The 19863-nt window shown below is 41.5% G+C and overlaps 1 protein-coding gene and 1 pseudogene across 1 annotated transcript; both read left to right on the forward strand.

The window, feature by feature from the left end:
• Positions 1–1505: 1505 nt before the first annotated feature.
• or8u9 (olfactory receptor family 8 subfamily U member 9) lies at positions 1506–2459 on the forward strand. Its single transcript, XM_002941908.3, has one exon. The coding sequence runs from the start codon at positions 1506–1508 to the stop codon at positions 2457–2459; it is 954 nt and encodes a 317-aa protein (XP_002941954.3).
• Positions 2460–8412: 5953 nt separating this feature from the next.
• On the forward strand, positions 8413–9408 carry LOC100494198 (annotated as a pseudogene).
• Positions 9409–19863: the final 10455 nt, after the last annotated feature.

Below are 19863 nucleotides of genomic sequence, written 5' to 3' on the forward strand. Positions count from 1 at the left end.
GTAACCTGAGTACAGAGGGCTTTGCCCAATAACAGCAAAGGTGTGAAGAGGTAGGGTATAAAGCCAGAGGGAGCTTAACCCTATGGGTCCCTACACCAATGTTTATTATTTCAGCTTTCAAGGAGCTCAGTGGGATTCTGGGGTTTCCCAGTTACTGGCTATTATTAGCCCTGCTGCCATCAATATATATTGGTTCAGATTTCCACGTTTCGCCATTGGTGGATTTTTTTGCGGAACGGGTGACAAAATTTGGTGCGGAAAAATTGGCACAGGTCCAAAAATTGTTGCCCGCGTCAAAAGAATGATCACGTTGGTCAATAGAATTGTTGCCCGCGTCATTTTTTTTCTGTCACAGTCATGGATAAAAAGGCACGGTCACGTCCAAAAAGTTGCTCATCAAACAAGCCACGCGGTACTCACATTTCGTGAGTTTGTCGCCTCAGGGTCTCTGAATACAAAACCCCCTGTATAATTAAACACCAGGATGTATTTACTGTATAATGGCCGCATGGACCTGCCCACCATTTACAGATTTTCAGGAGGACAAATGGACACGTGGGAGGGTAAATATCTAATAACGTCTGAATTAAGATTGCGAAAGAAATAAAACTATTTTCATTTTCTTCTTCTCGTTCTGCAAACCAGTTGGGACGTCTCAGTTAAAGCCAATTACAGTTCTCCAGGGAATTATATCATATTTCCAAAACAAAACTCATTGCAGTTATTCCCATCAGGGGAAAGGTGAGGAGCTATATATATATCTGTGGGTTCTACATATAATAAATGTGAAGAACTGGATGAACATTCATTTTGTGTTTCTCCCTTATTCTGATCCATTCCCTGCCTACATGTTCCTGATCTCATAATCTTCTAAGTAGGATAAGAATAAAGCTGATATATTGGATGAGTAAATACTTTCAGGAATATTATACCGATGGGATAAAGCAGCAGCCAAGCTAAAAGATACAACACTACACATGGAAATCTATTTTAAGGTCAAGATGATGTTGTAACAAATATATGGTATGGTAAAAATGCACAAAGGTCTGGGACCTGGGCTGCCCATTAGGATTCTGGTCTCCGTCCCTATTGGTATGAGATACTGTCGTAAAATTGACATTACAAGGTGCCATTTGCAATATTATGATGCTCTACAGCAGTGTTTAGATTTTTGGATGGACGTTGTCTGGATAGAAACTCTGTATAATAAACATCTTTCCAGCAGTCACCTTCTCTTAGACTGTTCTATAAGAGCTCTTCAGATTGGGCACATTGAATGGCTGGAGTTCTGCACCCAGTTTTGGAACCAAGCTCTTTAATGTTTTATTTATTTAAAAAAAAATGTGGTCGGTTACCCATTTCTAAGACTCCGATAATGAGGTCACAATGTTCATAGAGTTGAAATAACAAATATTCTGCATTAGATTTCATATTTTTTTTTTAATATTATTGTTATGTACCCGTCATTATCCTCCCCTCAATGGGGATTACAGTCAGACATTTTGATGGAAAACAAGAGCGGTGCCGCTGGGTTCCGTATTTTGGGATTTTCAGACTCCCCGGAACTACAGGGGCCGCTCTTTTTGTTCTTCCTACTCATCTACCTTGTGACTGTGTGGGGAAATCTTCTACTTATTTCATTAATCTCCACTGACTCCCACTTACAAAAGCCCATGTACTTTTTTCTTTCCAACTTATCATGTTTAGACATCTCATATAGTTCTGTCACTGTCCCATATTTGCTGCACATTTTCAGCACAGGTAATAATTACATCTCCTTTAAAAAATGTATGACCCAACTTTACTTCTTCACTTGCTTTACAATGATAGAATACATGCTGCTCACCACTATGGCATATGACCGGTACGTGGCCATCTGTAGACCATTATTTTATCCCCAGGTTATGAACCAGAGGACATGCATATTATTGGCTGCTGCTGCTTGGATAGGTGGGTTGTTAGCAGGGGCCCCACTATCAGTTTTAATTTCTGCTCTCACTTACTGTAAATCAAACATTATCAATCATTTCTTTTGTGACCTCACTGCCTTGCTGAAGTTATCCTGTGATGATACGTCTACTGTTGAGACTGTAATGTTTCTCCAAGGGGCCTCTCCCTTGTTTAGCTGCTTTGCTCTTACAATGATGTCCTACATATACATAATATCTGCAATCCTCAAGATAACCTCAGCTGAAGGCAGATACAAAACCTTCTCCACATGTGGGTCCCACCTCACTTCAGTTACCCTCTTTTATGTCCTACTTTTCTGTGTTTATATGAAACCAGTATCTTTATATTCATTGGATGAAGGGAAAGTAGTTTCAATTCTGTATGTGAATATCATACCCATGTTAAACCCAATCATATACAGCTTGAGGAACAAGGATGTGAAAAAAGCTTTGCCAAAGGCATGGTTCCACTGTATGCCAAGGGCTATTTTGGGGGACTCTCTAATATAAAGAAGATGAGGGCAGTGGGGAATGTTGGGATGGCAGATTCTGTTAGTGTCTTAAATAGGGACTTGGGTGACTTTTTGGACAAGCATAATATCCAAGGCTATTGTGATCTCAAGATCTACACTTTGTAATTCACTCAGCTAAATTGAATATGGTAATAGTATTTCAATGTATATTTAGATGTTGTAGATGGGGGAGGAGTCATTGGCAGAAAGAAGGGGACTTATGGGTATAAAGAGTGTTCTGAGTGAATTTTGTTGCATAAAATGAAGGAGTGCTCCAGATATAGAGACATGGAGGAGTACTGGAGACACACAGACACATGGTGGGATCATAAATATTATATATGCACTTTGGGTCATATGAAAGGGTTCTGTCTTTTTCCAACCCAAATTAACCATGTACTTCAGGGATCCCCAACCTTTCTTACTCGTGAGCCACAGTCAAATGTAAAAAGACTTGGAGAGCAACACAAGCACCATAAAAGTTCATGGAGGAGCCAGATAAAGCTGGCCATACACGCACCGATACTATCGTACGAAACCTCGTTTCGTACGATATTCGGTGCATGTATGGCATGTCGGGAGGCATCGCAGGAAGCTGCTGATATCGGTCGACTCGCCAATCGGACCGGTTAAAAGATTTTGATCGGGCGCCATAGAAGGCACCTGACCAAAATCTGCGTCAGGGCTGAATCGGCAGAAGGAGGTAGAAATCCTATTGTTTCTACCTCCTTACCTGCTGTTTAAGCCCTGACGGTGTGTGGCAGATCTGACGATGTTTCGCCAGATCGCCACGTGTATGGCCACCTTTAAGGCTGTGATTGGTTATTAGGCAGCCTCTATGCACCCTATCAGCTTACAGGGGCTTTATTTGGTAGGAAATCTTGTTTTTATTCAACCAAAACTTGCCCCCAAGTCAGGAATTCAAACATAACTCCCTGGTTTGGGGGCAGTGAGAGCAACATCCAAGGGGTTGGGGAGCAACATGTTGCCCCTGAGCCACTGGTTGGGAATCACTTCTTTAAGGAATAAAGATGTGACTACAGCACTAAAAAATGTATCTGTTCATTCTGATCTGTTATATTCTTATAACTTAGAATAATATTCTGTGCAACATCATTAATCTTATGAATAAACATCAGTCGCTTTCTTATCAGTGTGACATCCATACCTGTCTTTACTGGTTATGACTATCTAAGCCCAGCTTATCACCCAATCATGTTGCACAGTTGGGTATTTGTGGATCAGAGGAATATGGTTAGCGAGGCCTCCTATAAACTTTAGTTCTTCCCAAACATGATCCTGCCAAGTGGACAAATCAAGTTTCATTTGATTCCTTGGCTTCATGAGTCTTGAGCAGGTTATTGGTTATGTATTGTGCAATATAGCAAGGATTGTTGTGATGTAGCACCACTCAACGAACCATTTTTTCCTCCATTGCGCTGATAATGGATAAGTCCACTTCTGGCTCATTTGCTGTTCTCCTTATTCTCCTATCTATTCTTACATTTCCCAGAATGCATCTATGTTTCTGGTGTTGCTCCATTGAAGGTTCATACATGCAGTTTAGGCAATTAAAGATCTTAACTGCTGAACATTATCTTCTCTTTCCTCCCTCTGCCATAAGTAATCCCAGGACTAGGTGTGGAGCAAGGTACAGGTTAGTAAGGTGCTTTTATTATCAATAGAGAAGTGGTCAAAGGAAGTACAGGGAACTGAAGCAAGTAACTAATCCTTTGCCCTTTGTTTTGATTGGTTAACTAAAGGGAAGACATGATCTTGAATAGTGGGGAGCAAATCTGCCCTGTTTCGGTTCAATAAAAGAGTCAATGGGCGCTTTTTCTCATACCAAATGCGGTAAAGTCATTGAAGTAAATGAGAGTTTTCTCTCAAGTTTTTTCTCACTCTAAATGCATTAAAATCAACAGGCTTTTTTTTTTGTCGCGTTTCTCTCACATTTCAGCAAAGTTTTTTTCCAGGGTGAATTTTGGTTCTGGTTTGTGAAGAAATTAGCCGGATGCAAAACATGGAATTTTGCCATGAATCTTTGCCTGGCAAAAAAAAAAAAGTCACAGATCACTAATCTTGAACAACAAGGGGCATACCGTATATACTCGAGTATAAGCCGATCCGAATATAAGCCGAGGTACCTAATTTTACCTAAGAAAACTGGAAAAACTTATTGACTCGAGTATAAGCCTAGGGTGGGAAATGCAGGGGCTATTGCTAAGTTTCAATAATCAAAATAAATACCAATAAAATACCATTAATTTAGGCATCAGTGGGGTATATGTTTTTGAATATTTATTTCAAAGAAAAACAGTAAATTAGCTCTGTAAGTGGAGAAGAGGGTCAACAAAAACAATATGGCATCAACAATGATACCTTGAGAGTATTACCCCCTTAGCTCAATCAGCAACCAAGCTAAAACACAAAGAGTTAAATTCCTTCAAAACTATATAGTTTATATAGAATATAAAGTGCAATGTCTAGTGCAGAATGGGGCAGGTGAGGACGGTAGATGAAGAAGAATTTGGGAGCAGGACAGGGCACTGGAGGGTCTGGTTGCGGGAGGCCTAATTTGCACACAAAGGACAGAGGGTGCTAATCTGGAGGGACCCATGGCACCCGACTCAAGTATAAGCCGAGGGTGACTTTTTTCAGCACATTTTGGGTGCTGAAAAACTAGGCTTATACTCGAGTATATATTAACAACAATAAAAAGGGACCATTGCAGGACCCTCACCCTTTTGTTCCGGAGCTGCTCCTTTGTTACTGTGCCCTTGTGTTTGGGATTATTGTACCGGTGACAGATGAACTTTCTCCCCAGATTTGCTTTACCAGCCTGAAGCAGGTTGTTTTGCAGCACTTTTATTTGCACCTTTCATTCTTCCTTCTATTTCAGCAAGATGCCCAGACCCTGCTGATATAAAGCTGCCCAGAGCTTCATGCTGCCACCACCATAAGGGCACAATATGTAATTGCACTAGACCTCAACACTGTATTTGTATGTATGTATGTATGTATAACTTTATTTATAAAGCGCCACAAGGGTACGCAGCGCTGTGCAATCTTACAGAATACACAATTACACACAGGGAGGACAAGTGATATAATAAATAAATACAATAAATAAGTATAAATACACAGGGAGTAAGTGCCATTTGGTATGAGACACAGTAGGAAGGAGGTCCCTGCCCCGTAGAGCTTACAGTCTCTGTTTGAATGTCCAACTGGAGGAAAACAAGGAAATAGACAGACTAAGTAGCATATATTATGTAATGTAAAAGGAAGATATTTATAATTTACCATAAAATGATGCTACCTTGGCATTCTGTCCACTGTTTGGCTGCTAGTATAGCTGACCCCCATTAACCACGTATTAGGAATGTAGGCAGAGACCTAATAGATAGGCAAATAATTAATAAAGTAACTGCACAAACTCCATATAAGGGCTTATTTATTATTCCTGGGCTCAAGTGCAAAAAGCACTACTTGACTTTTTTTTTGGGCAGTAGTTGTGATCTCTTCTGTTCATCGCGTTGTTATTCTTTGCACCTTGTGCCAGATTACAAGTCCAAAGCAAGGGGCAGAGTGAGAGAGCAGTCAGGCAGGGCGACCTACAATAATCATGGGGGCCCCATACTACTACTACCCCCAGGGAACCCCAATTATTAGCCCACTGGTTACCTGGACCCCCTGGGTGGTGTGTCCTGCCAACAAGTAAAATGGTGCCTCAATGAAAATAAATACCTCCCCTATACATGGCCACACTTAATCTGCCATGGCCACTAACAAATTATACCAAACTCCACAGCTGATCTGGCCCAGCCGCTACCCAGTTATGTGAAACCCTTCCCATGATCCTCCCAAACCCTGCCCATTTGCCTGTGAATCAAGTTTTTCTATATCGGGGTCTATCTCTGCCACAGGGCCTCCGAATACAATACCAAGGGGCAGATTTACTAATCCACAAATCCGAATCCCGAAAATTTTGCTACTTTTTCGTCACCGTCGTGACTTTATCGTATTTTGCGCGACTAATTCGTCGCAGTCGCGATTTTTTCGTATCGAGCGATAGTAAACAGCGGAAAAACCTGTCCGATTTTTTCGCGACACCGACAAAAAAGTTGCGGAAAATATCCGAAAAAGTCGGACGAAAAAATCGCGGGACATATGAAAAAGTCGCGACGGAAAAGTCGCAAAAATAGCGATCATTACGAAAAAATGCATTCGGACGCCTTCGGACCGTTCGTGGATTAGTAAATCTCCCCCCAAGTGTTTTAAGGAAAACTGAGCAGGCACTCAGAATCCAATGTCCAATTTGCAGGCCAATAAAAGCCCCCTGTACCCGGTGATGATGGTTTCTACTGCCAGGAGCAGGGTAATCCTGTACCAAATGCCTTCTGGTGCTCATCCAAATAACATGCACTTTAGGTGGGATAGGGGCAGCCTATGTCCTGCCTACCACCAAGCACTGCCAGCTAGGGGGCGCAAAATGAGCATAAGCTAGAGGCAAAGTACACGATTTGTTGCCAATAAATAATAAACAAAAGCCTGACAATTACATTTTTGGTCAAAATGGAACCACTGCCACCATAGCTAAAAATATTGCATATGAAAAAGGAAAAATGATAACAGGGAACCTGAACAAAAGAAAACAACCAACAATATTTATGTGCGTTGACTTCATAAACATTGGGGGCAACATTTTGCTTCATGGCCTAAAAAACTCTGGAGCCTTTCCCTACTTGGTAACCCCTATTAAACTCCTGCATTTATTTGCTGTATATAGTCGGCGTTTACCCGTGTCGGACTGGCCCAACAGGATACCAGGAAAAGTCCCGGTGGGCCCAGGTGTCAGTGGGCCCTCCTGCTCACCTAACCATTTGCCTTGTAGGCCTACACTATGGCCATTACTCAATTCTATATGAGAAAGAACAGAAGGAATAATGAGTGGGCCTAAGGTCTAAGGTTTTTTGGTGGGCCCTTGGCACCCCAGTCCGACACTGGTGTGTACCTGCCCACTATTTACAGTTTTTTAGGAGTACAAATGGACACGTGGGAGGGTAATGTTTGAATTAAGGTTGCGAAAGAAATAAAACTATGAGAAATGGTCCTTTTCATTTTCTTCTGCTCATTGTACAAACCAGTCGGGGCGTCTCAGTTAAAGCCAATTACAGTTCTCCAGATTCCAAAAACAAAACTCATTGCAGTTATTCCCATCAGGGGAAAGGTGAGGAGCTATATATATATCTGTGGGTTCTACATATAATAAATGTGAAGAACTGATTCTATGTACGGATGAACATTCATTTTGTGCTTCTCCCTTATTCCGAAACGGATCCATTCCCTGCCTACATATTCCTAGTCTCTTAATCTTCTTAGTAGGAAAAGAATAAAGCTGATATATTGGATGAGTAAATACTTTCAGGAATATTTTACAGATGGGATATAGCAGCGGCCAAGCTAAAAAGATACGGCACTACACATGGAAATCTTAAGGACAACATGATATTGTAACAAATATATGGTATGGTAAAAATGCACAAAGGTCTGGGCCCTGGGCTGCCCATTAGGATTCTGGTCTCCGTCCCTATTGGTATGAGATACTGTCGTAAAATTGACATTACAAGGTGCCATTTGCAATATTATGGTGCTCTACAGCAGTGTTTAGATTTTTGGATGGACGTTGTCTGGATAGAAACTCTGTATAATAAACATCTTTCCAGCAGTCACCTTCTCTTAGACTGTTCTATAAGAGCTCTTCAGATTGGGCGCATTGAATGGCTGGAGTTCTGCACCCAATTTTGGAACCAAGCTCTTTCATGTTTTCTTTATTTAAAAAAAAATGTGGTCGGTTACCCATTTCTAAGACTCCGATAATGAGGTCACAGAGTTGAAATAACAAATATTCTACATTGGATTAGATATTTTTTTTCAATACTATTGTTATGTACCCGTCATCATCATCCCCTCAATGGCGGTTACAGTCAGATATTTTGATGGAAAACAAGAGCGGTGCCGCTGGGTTCCTTATTGTGGGATTTTCAGACTCCCCAGAACTACAGGGGCCGCTCTTTTTGTTCTTCCTACTCATCTACCTTGTGACTGTGTGGGGAAATCTTCTACTTATTTCATTAATCTCCACTGACTCCCACTTACAAACCCCCATGTACTTTTTTCTTTCTAACTTATCATGTTTAGACATCTCATATAGTTCCGTCACTGTCCCATATTTGCTGCACATTTTCAGCACAGGCGATAATAACATCTCCTTTACAAAATGTATGACCCAACTTTACTTCTTCACTTCCTTTACAGTCACAGAAAACATGTTACTCACCACTATGGCATATGACCGGTACGTGGCCATCTGTAGGCCGTTATTTTATCCCCAGGTTATGAACCAAAGGACATGCATATTATTGGCTGCTGCTGCTTGGATAGCAGGGGCCCCACTATCAGTTTTAATTTCGGCTCTCACTTACTGTAAATAAAACATTATCAATCACTTCTTTTGTGACCTCACTCCCTTGCTGAAGTTATCCTGTGATGATACGTCTACTGTAGAGACTGTAATGTTTCTCCAAGGTGCCTCTCCCTTGTTTAGCTGCTTTGCTCTTACAATGATGTCCTACATATACATAATATCTGCAATCCTCAAGATAACCTCAGCTGAAGGAAGATACAAAACCTTCTCCACATGTGGGTCCCACCTCACTTCAGTTACCCTCTTTTATGTCCTACTTTTCTGTGTTTATATGAAACCAGTATGTTTATAATCATTGGATGAAGGGAAAGTAGTTTCAGTTCTGTATGTGAATGTCATACCCATGTTAAACCCAATCATATACAGCTTGAGGAACAAGGATGTGAAAAAAGCTTTGCAAGAACTGCCAAGGAGATGGTTCCACTGTATGCCAAGGGCTATTTTGGGGACTCTCTAATATAAAGAAGATGAGGGCAGTGGGGGATGTTGGGATGGCAGATTCTGTTAGTGCCTTTAATAGGGACTTGGGTGATGTTTTGGACAAGTGTAATATCCAAGGCTACTGTGATCTCAAGATCTACACTTTGTAATTCACTCAGCTAAATCGAACATGGTAATAGTATTTCATTGTATATTTAGGTGTTGTAGATGTGTGCTGGAGTCATTGGCAGAAAGAAGGGGACTTATGGGTATAAAGAGTATAAAATATGTATACATCATGTTTGAGCCCTGAAACGTTAAATCAGAAGTATCCTTCTAAATGAATTTCTTTGCATAAAATGAAGGAGTGCGCCAGATATAGAGACATGGTGGAGTCCTGGAGACACACAGACACAAGGTGGTAGCATAAATATTATATACCTGTATATTTACTTTGGGTCATATGAAAGGGTTGAACTTGTCTGTCTTTTTCCAACCCAAATTAACCATGTACTTCAGGGATCCCCAACCTTTCTTACTCATGAGCCACAGTCAAATGTAAAAAGACTTGGAGAGCAACAAAAGCACCATAAAAGTTCATGGAGGAGCCAAATAAGGGCTGTGATTGGCTATTAGGCAGCCTCTATGCACCCTATCAGCTTACAGGGGCTTTATTTGGTAGGAAATCTTGTTTTTATTCAACCAAAACTTTCAGCCCCAAAGTCAGGAATTCAAACATAACTCCCTGGTTTGGGGGCACTGAGAGCAACATCCAAGGGGTTGGGGAGCGACATGTAGCCCCTGAGTCACTGGTTGGGGATCTGCGATGTACTTGTAACATGTAACTATGAAATTATTTTTGTTGCTTTACTCAGCTGACCATTTAGACTGCTGTTCTGCTTCCCAGATACCACAGAAACCCTGCTAGCTGCTATCAGAGTGGGATATACTGTTATTAGTTAGGATGCAAGGTGATTGGATGATCAAAGCTTTAAAATGTAGACAGTCATTGGTTCATATCTGATTTCTTCTCCTTAACCCTGTGACAATGCGACCACTTCAGGCTATGGTGGCAACACAGGTTAAGCTTGTGAGCGGCAGTGTTAGAAGCACTATGGTTATATATATATATAGGTTTTAGGTCACAAACATTCCCCTAAAACCAATATATTGAACCATATTGCTTCTAAAACTGCCACTCACGAAATTAATCTGCAGGATCAAGGATATCATGGGCTGACAATAATGTTATTTTCTTTATAAACATTATTCATTTCCTCTGATCCACAAATACCCAACTGTTATGGTGAGGGAGGTCTCCTATAACCTTTAGTTCTTCCCAAACACGATCCTGCCAAGTGGGCAAATCAAGTTGTCACCTTCACAGCTGTGTTTGTCCCTTTGCTGTGGCATTTGATTCCTTGGCTTCACGGGTCTTGAGCCAGGTATTGGGTATGTATTGTGCAATATGGCAATGATTGTTGTGATGCAGTACCACTTATTAAACTGTTTTTTGAATTTACTGTTCTTCTATTAATACATTTTCCCAGAATTTAGGCAATTAAAAGAGAAGGAAAGGTAAAAACTAAGTAAGCTTTATTAGAAAGGTCTATGTAAATGCAGCCAACACTCACCAAATTATACCAAACTCCACAGCTGATCTGGCCCAGCCGCTACCCAACTATGTGAAACCCTGCCCATGATCTTCCCAAACTCTGCCCACCTCTCTGTGAATTAAGTTTTTCTAAACTGGGGTCTATCTCTGCCACAGGGCCTCTGACTACAATACCAAGTGTATTAAGCAAAACTGAGCAGGCACTCAAATAATTCAATGTCGACAGTTCCATTGAAATACAAGTTTTACCTTTATTAAGATGTGCGTGTGCATAACAGCCCCCTGTACCCAGTGATGATGGTGGTCCTGACATTATCTTATCTGCTTACTGGTGCATCCCATGCTCCCTCTATACTCCCTACATTCCTGTATTGGTCATCCTTGAAGCTGAGGAGGTCTTTCTCTATTTTTTTTAAAACATTCCTTTGTATTTGCACATACACAAAAAGGTATAAAAGCTCTGTCCTGTCCTGTCCAGTCTATGCTCGTTCTGTCTCATCCTGTCCAGTCTACGACCCACTCCATCCTGTCCTATCCGGTCTGGTCCTGTCCAGTCTAAACCCGCTCCATCTCATCCTGTCCTGTCTAGTCTACGCCTGCTCTGTCCTGTCCAGTCTACGCCTGCTCCGTCCTGTCCTGTCATGTTTGGTCCTGTCCAGTCTACGCTCGCTCCGTCCTGTTACAGCCCCTGCCTCAAGGACTCACCTTCCCATCTCCCACTCGTAACAGCTTCACTGACTTATGTATCAGTTGACCTCTCTAACCTACTGAGTAATTTCAACAAGTAATGTAGATTTCTAATTGCTACTCATCCTGGTGTGAGAAAGACAAAACAGGTCAGATTTTGGGCCCGATTCAGAAAAGCTTATCCCCTAATTCAATTCCAAATTCTCCCATAGAGCCAGATGCAATTCAATGAGAAAAAATTATCTCACTGTTTATCACATAAAAATTAGTTAGAATATTTGGAAAAAATGGAAAAAAACTAGTAAAATCAGGAGAAAAGTCTGCTTTTCTCAAATGGAATCTCAGCTATAAGTTTTCCCATGATTTACCATGAAATAATGTTTTCTCATGGAATTGAATCTGGCCCTTCCCTCAATGAGTAAACTTTGGGCCAGATTGAATCCCATGAGAGAATGTTATTTTATGGTTTATCACATGTAAGGGCGAGATTCAATTTGAGAAGAAAACATTTTTTCTCCTAAATCAGTTCCAGTTTTTTCCCATAGTCTTCCATAAAATTTTGACAGAATAAACAGTGTGATAAATTTTTCTCTTTGAATTGCATCTGTTTTTATGGGATAATCTGAATGTGAATAAGGAGATAAATCTTTCTCATCATATTTTAATTCTGGCCCAAGATTTAGTTCCAGAAAAACTTAATTCAAAAAAGTAACCTCGTGGGTTATGACTTTAAAACTCACTGACGATATTCAATTCTGGGAGAATAAAATATTCTCCAAATTCAGTGTATTTTTTTCCCTTAATCAACAAGTCAATCAGTGAAACAAAGAAACATTCATTGGCTCCATTTATAACAAAACATTTCAAAAATACAAACATACTATACCAAACGACAAACAGATGTCTCCTAGTGCCTCAAGGTACCCAAACTCCGACCTCCTAACGCGTTTCGCACCATTGGGTGCTTCATCCACTTCCTCTGATAAAAAATCTGTCCGCGCCCAAAGAAATTGTTGCCCGCTTCAAAAAAATGACACGCGTCAAAAGAAAAAGTTGCACACATTATATTTTGTTTTGACGCACAACATTTTCGCCATTTTGTGAATTTTCCGCTGCTTCTCGAATCTTTTGGAAAATTCGCAAAATTTTTCGGTGAAGTGAAACAGGGCAGGAGAAAATCAATTCATACTTACCGAGATTTTCTTTTCCTGGCCATCCTCCCTGGCAGCATAACATTTGGGTTTATCCTCTACCATACTGTCAGGACACAGAAGGGTTAATAAAGCAATGCATTAAATACCCACCCCTTCCTGTCCTCCTCAGTCTTTGCCTGATGTTCTGGACAGACAATGAAAGGGTGGGCATGCTGCCAGGGAGGATGGCCAGGAAAAGAAAATCTCGGTAAGTATGAATTGATTTTCTCCTTTCCTGGCCATCCCCTGGCAGCATAACATTTGGGTTAGTACCCAAGCAATTGACTGGGTGGGAATAAAGACAATATTATGCAGATAACAGAAGAAAGTTCATTCAACTCCAGACACTGCCTGGAGACCTGAGTGCCCAAACTGCAATGAAGCAGTAGACCTAATATCTAACTCATAAAAGTGAATAAAGGTATTAGAAGTTGCCCATGTAGCTGCACTGCAGATTGCTTCAGGTTGAGCTCCCGCTTCTGCTGCCCTGGTCAAATGGGCTCTGATTCCCTGAGGCACTGGCTCCGCCTGCTCCTTGCAAGTTTTTTGAATTGCCATGACAATCCATCTTCTCAAAGTTGCTGTCTTTGCTGGTTGTCCCTTTCTTGGTCCCGCTGGAATGACAACTAATCTATCCATCTTCCTCACATTCTTAGTCTTCTGTAGATAAATCTGTAAACAATAATGGAGATCTAAAGACTTCCATGCTGCTCCTTCTTGGCCATTCATATCCGGGACAAAGGATGCTCTCCTAGCCGATGTTAAGGCCACTAAAGGACAGTCTTGAGTGTCACATCCCACAGCGAAGCCTGGTCTAATGGCTCAAATGGTCTCCCAGTGAGAGCCTTCAGGACTAATGGTAAGTCCCATAGAGGAGATAAAGATCTAACAGGCGACACAATCGTCACTTCTGCTTTAAAGAACCTAGAAATCAAGGGTTCTTCAATAAGCCTTCAGAATAGCAGATAATGCTGACAACTGTACTCTCAGAGTGCTCAGGCTAAGACCCCTGTCCAGGCTGCGTAGGAATTCAAGAATCTCTGGAGTCGTTGGATTCCAGGGGTCTATGCCCTCTTTTAGTCGCCCAGTCTTGAAACACATTCCACGTTACATAATATCTTTGAGATGTATTCAGTTTTCTAGACTTTAATAAGGTATTAATGACTGCCTAAGAACATCCCTGCTGCGCCAACCTTCTCCTCTCAGCTTCCAGGCCATCAGACTCAACCCTGAAGGATTCGGATGCCACAGACTCCCTTGGGACAACAGATCCTCCCTGATTGGCAGGGGAATTGGCTTGCCCTGGACCATCCTCCTCAACAGTGGATACCATGGACGGCGTGGCAAATTTGAAAGAATTACCAAGGCCTCCATCTGAGTGTAAAAGATCTTCTGCAATACTCTGAAGATCATCGGTAAGGGAGGAAACACATACGCCCACAAGCCCCTCCAGTCCTGGACTAAGGCATTTGTAGCCACTGCCTGGGGATAAGGAAACCTGGAGAAGAACCTCAGCACCTTCCGATTCTGTATTGTCACCATAAGATCTATCGTTGGGCGGCCCAACCTGGTGGTGACCCAGTTGAAGACCTGGGGATGGAGATTCCCTTCTCCACTGCTGATCCTCCTCCTGCTGAATTGATCTGCCTGGAGATTCAACATGCCCGGCACATGAAGGGCTGTAATATCCATTAGATGGGCTTGTGCAAATGTCATAATAGGAATCAGCTCCTCCATCATAGCACGACTCCTGGTCCCTCCTTGTCTCCTGATGTATGTGACAGCTGCCACATTGTCAGAGCGAATCCCGACGGGGAGAGAAATCAATTCGTTTTGGAAAATCTTCAGTGCATAATTACTGCCCTCAACTTGAGTATATTGGATGGTAGATGAGACAGATCTCTGCCCCATCCTCCCTGGGCTGAGTAGTTCTCTACATGAGCTCCCCAACCCAGACCTGAGGCATCTGTGTAGAGTTCCACATATTCTGGCTCCTGTAACGGAAAACCTTTCCTGAGGTTGACAGGTATTGACCACCACCGCAGATTCTGCTTCAGGCTCACAGGCAAACAAATCTTCTGATTCCAACTCTTTGTTTGACGATCCCACTGAGTCAGAAACTCCAGTTGGATTGGACAAATCTGCCATCTTGCCCACTTGACTAACCCGATCGTGGACGTCAGGGTACTTAAATATCTCAAAAATTGCCTTGCAGACACCTGACTGAATCGGACCATTGCTGATGACATCTCTGTCACCTTGAAGATTCTGTTTAGAGGAAGGGAGATCATCTCTATGTCTGTATCTACTTGAGCTCCAAGATACACTAGTCTTTGCGTTTGTTGTAAATGACTTTTTTCTCTGTTGAGGACCCAGCCAAACCACTCCAGAGTAGCTGCTACTATGCCCTGTGTCTTTCCAAGGTCTCTTTCTCTCCGGCGACTAACAACAGGTCGTCTAAATATTGATATATTTCCAGACCCTCTTCCCTGAGTTTTGGGATGACAACTACCAACACCTTTGTGAATATCCTGGGGGATGTAGCTAACCCAAAAGGCAGGCATGTAACTGGCATGTAACTGCAGATGTTGATATTTATGGAAAATTGCAGGAACCGCTGATGCTCTGTGGCCACTGGAACATGTAAAGTCGATTGTGCAAAGCTAATCCCCCGGACGTATTGCTGCTCTTATGGTTTGTATTGTTTCTATCTTGAAACTCTGTATTTTGAGGTACTCGTTTAGACGTCTGAGATCTAATATTGGTGTCATCTTGCCCGATGCCTTTCTTCTTTATTAGAAAGAGAGGAGAATAGAAGCCCTTGCCTTCTTCTCCCTGAGGCGCATGAACTGCTGCCCCCCTTGGAAAGTAGATCTGCAATGTACTTTTTCATCACCATCCTGTTTAAAAGGGAAACTGGATAAGGAGTGTTGATAAAATTGTGAAAAAGAGGTTTGTGGCAGAATTCCAGTCAATACCCTCTCTTCACGACTGAGCAAACCCAAGCATCCTGTATCTCCTCTGCCCAAACCTCCCAAACTGAAGCAATCTTGCCCCAACCTTGGGAAGATGGACTCCCCTGTCATTGGGACTTCTGCTGGGACTTGGGAGATCTTGGGTTCTTGGACTTATTGCTTCGAAAAAGACTGGACTGTCAAGCTCTCCAAGAAGATGAATGAAAAGGCTCCTACCAGGCCTATATGATGTGAAATTTTCTCTTCTCTTAGTAACAAACTTGTCTGTCTGACGTCTAGAAGGGTCTTTAAACCTCCTTGGGGTTTGGGGGAGGAAAGTGCTTTCTCCCAAGAAGACTTAGAAATTATTTCCTCTAATGCTTTACCAGATAGCATTTTCCCTTCAAATGGTAATTTGCATGACGCATTCTTCGAGGCTGTATCTGTGAACCAATATTTAAGCCAGAGGGCCCTCCTTGCCACCACAGCTAAAGCCATTGATCTCTCTCCGAGACAAAAAGCTGTGGACAATTTTACATCAGCCAATATTTTCTCACGGGGCTCACCACCCCTGGTCATTTGCTCTATATCTTCTATCCAAATGGACAGGACCTTAACCACTGACACCAAGGCTATAGAGGGCTTGCACATGGCTCCTGTTGTTATATATAACTTCTTACGCTCCATCTCCATTCGCCTTTCCATCAGATGCTTCAATGCTGAGACATCATCAATTGGAAGGGCTGTCTTCCTGGATAACCTGGCCACCGGCGCATCCACAGTTGGAGGACTATCCCATAGTCCCTGTGAATCCGGAGGAAAGGGATATAGCTTACCAAACTTGTCCTCCACCGGCACCTTCCTGGACATCTTGTGCCACTCTGAACTCACAACATCCTGCACCTCCTTGTGCACTGGAAAGGTGTGCTTTTTCTTTTGGCAAAAAATACATTAGTTGCTGACTGATCACGCTCCTCTAATACTGAGCACACTTCTGTGCCGCTTCTGTGCCGCTGGAATGTCTGTATCTCCTTCTAAGATCTCACACATTCCTTGCACAGCCTCTTGTTTGAAAGAGCAGGCTTCTTACAAGCTTTACAGGGTCTGACATCCTTATCTTGTGACCTCTGCCTTTTCTTGGCTGTCTCTTCAACAGGGGTAGTAGGCCTACAACCGATAATAGCCATTAATAACACACTTTTTTCGTTGCAGCACAACTGACAGGAACAGAACTCACAGAGTAGCCTTAGGGGCAGCACCTTTCTCAGCAGCCGGGTCCATTCTGGGAGCGTTCCTGCTCAAAATGATCTGCGGGCACATAAAGCAAAGCAGACCCCGGCTGCCGGCAAGATAGGGCTGCGCTGATTGATGATGTCACCGCCCACACAGGCATGCATTCCTACCAAGAACGGTATCTTTCCCCCGGCTGCAATAGGGGACCTGCTCCTGAGAAAGCGCTATGGCAATCACAATGGAGCAGGCATCAGGCGGAGAAAGTGTGTCAAAAAACTGCGCCTGGAATCTAACCCTAAAGAGGGCCAAGTGAGTTCTAAAAAAAAAAAAAAAAAACAAAAGCGATCTGGTCCTGGACAGAACAGAAGAAAAAAAAGACTGAGGAGGACAGGAAGGGGTGGGTATTTAATGCATTGCTTTATTAACCCTTCTGTGTCCTGACAGTATGGTAGAGGATAAACCCAAATGTTATGCTGCCAGGGGATGGCCAGGAAAGATGCACTCATCACATCAATAAACTACTCTTAGGGGCTGATTTACTAATCCACGAATCCGAATCCTGAATGGGAAAGAATTGGATTGGAAACTAACATTTTGCGTCTTTTTCGTATTTTTTGCACGTTTTTTCGGCGCCGTCGCGACTTTTTCGTGAATTGTCGCGACTGTTTCGTAGCCGTTACGACTTGCGCGAATTGTCGCGGTTTTTTCGGATTGAGTGCAAGTAAACGGCGGGCAAACCTTTCCGATTTTTTTGCGACAGCTACGAAAAAGTTGCGCCAATTCGCGCAAGCCGTAACAGCGACAAAAAAAATCGCAAAATACCGATCATTACGAACAAAACACATTCGGACGCTTTCGTTGTTATTTAGCTGAACTTGTTCAATACAACAGAGACACCCAAATTAAAAATAAAACCATGGGCACAGTTAGACTTTGTAGTTCGTAAAAAAACCAAAAAACCAAGAGAATTAGTGCCGGGGGAAATACCGAGCAGGTATAAATATCGGTAGCCGGGAGCACATTCAAGCAACATCCGTTGGAACTTTGTCATTCTGTATAGGATTTATTTTCCTCCTATCTTCTTCAGGAACTGGTAAAAACTTGAATAAAGCAAAACAAACCCAAATATATAAAATCTGAAGCTGTAATATTACAACACAGCCAACACGGCACAATGAATTAGATTTACAAAAGGCAGGGTAAATATCTGCCACAGTAAGTATCTCTTTAAGATTTCCACTTTTCTTCCTAAACGTTGCCAGTTATACAGCAGAAAGCAAACACACACTATCACTAAAGAGCACACAAGATCTGTGTATTCTCGTTGGACAGGAGCGGACATGGGGGCTCATTAGTAAATCCAAGTGCAAAGTCAAATCTGACACTGACTGTTCTCCCATATTTTTATGTCAAAGTTCTGAAATGAAGATTTCATTTTTGATTCTATTGTTTATTGTGTAATAATCTCAGAGCTACTGTTTGCAGCAACAACAGATTTAAGTACAATGTTGTATTGTGGGGTAGGTACATACAAGTTTTGCACATAGTTTGGGAGTAAACGTTGGCCCATATTTCCTGGCAGATTTTCTTTTAGTTATTCAGGTAAGTTGGATGACAACTGTGCACCTTAGTGCACTACAGATTCTCAGCTGGGTTGATATCAGGTTGACAGAGAAATTGTATAACACTTAGGGGGAGATTTATCAATGTTCGAGTTTGATTTTTTTTTGTTCAATTCAAGTTTTTTGTGCTAAATTCGAATTATGGTTCAAAAAATCAAATGTCTGGTATTTATTAAGTGCAAAAAACCCCCAAAACTCAAATGTCTGGTATTTATTAAGTGCAAAAAACCCAAAAACTCAAATGTCTGGTATTTATTAAGTGCCAAAAAAAACCAAAAACTCAAATGTCTGGTATTTATTAAGTGCAAAAAACCCCCAAAACTCAAATGTCTGGTATTTATTAAGTGCAAAAAAACCCCAAAACTCAAATGTCTGGTATTTATTAAGTGCAAAAAACCCAAAAACTCAAATGTCTGGTATTTATTAAGTGCAAAAAACCCCAAAACTCAAATGTCTGGTATTTATTAAGTACAAAAAACCCAAAAACTCAAATGTCTGGTATTTATTAAGTGCAAAAAACCCAAAAGCTCAAATGTCTGGTATTTATTAAGTGCAAAAAACCCCAAAACTCAAATGTCTGGTATTTATTAAGTGCAAAAAACCCCAAAACTCAAATGTCTGGTATTTATTAAGTGCAAAAAACCCAAAAGCTCAAATGTCTGGTATTTATTAAGTGCAAAAAACCCAAAAACTCAAATGTCTGGTATTTATTAAGTGCAAAAAACCCAAAACCTCAAATGTCTGGTATTTATTAAGTTGCAAAAAAACCCCAAAACTCAAATGTCTGGTATTTATTAATTTATTATTGTTCTTAAAGCTACTCCAGTATTTTTGTAGCCTTGTGTGTTTCCTTGAAAATTATTTTCAATTTCAGGCTCATGTATTCTCCTAGATACAGTCCCTTGCAAACATATATGAATACTCCCTTTTTCATTTTACTGAAACAGGACCCTTACATTGACATTTTGTTTTCTGTCATACTTATAGGGGGCACATTTACTAAGCTATTTTGAGATAAAGTCGGATTTTTTCTTAATTATAGATAATTTCAAGCATAACAAATTTATTTTTGCCAGTACTCGATTTTTTTCTGATATTGTTCCTCGAAAAATTCTAATTTTCTGGGAATTTCCCCCGATAATTAAGAACTTTCCTCTAAGATTAAGTGCAGATTTTGCACAATCCATT

Source organism: Xenopus tropicalis, chromosome 7 (genome assembly GCF_000004195.4).
Source record: "Xenopus tropicalis strain Nigerian chromosome 7, UCB_Xtro_10.0, whole genome shotgun sequence".
In the NCBI taxonomy this organism is placed as follows: Eukaryota; Metazoa; Chordata; class Amphibia; order Anura; family Pipidae; genus Xenopus; species Xenopus tropicalis.

What these genes read in the sequence shown, in the direction of transcription:
- or8u9 (XM_002941908.3), top strand. Translation starts at nt 1,506, where the DNA reads ATGGAAAACAAGAGCGGTGCCGCTGGGTTCCGTATTTTGGGATTTTCA.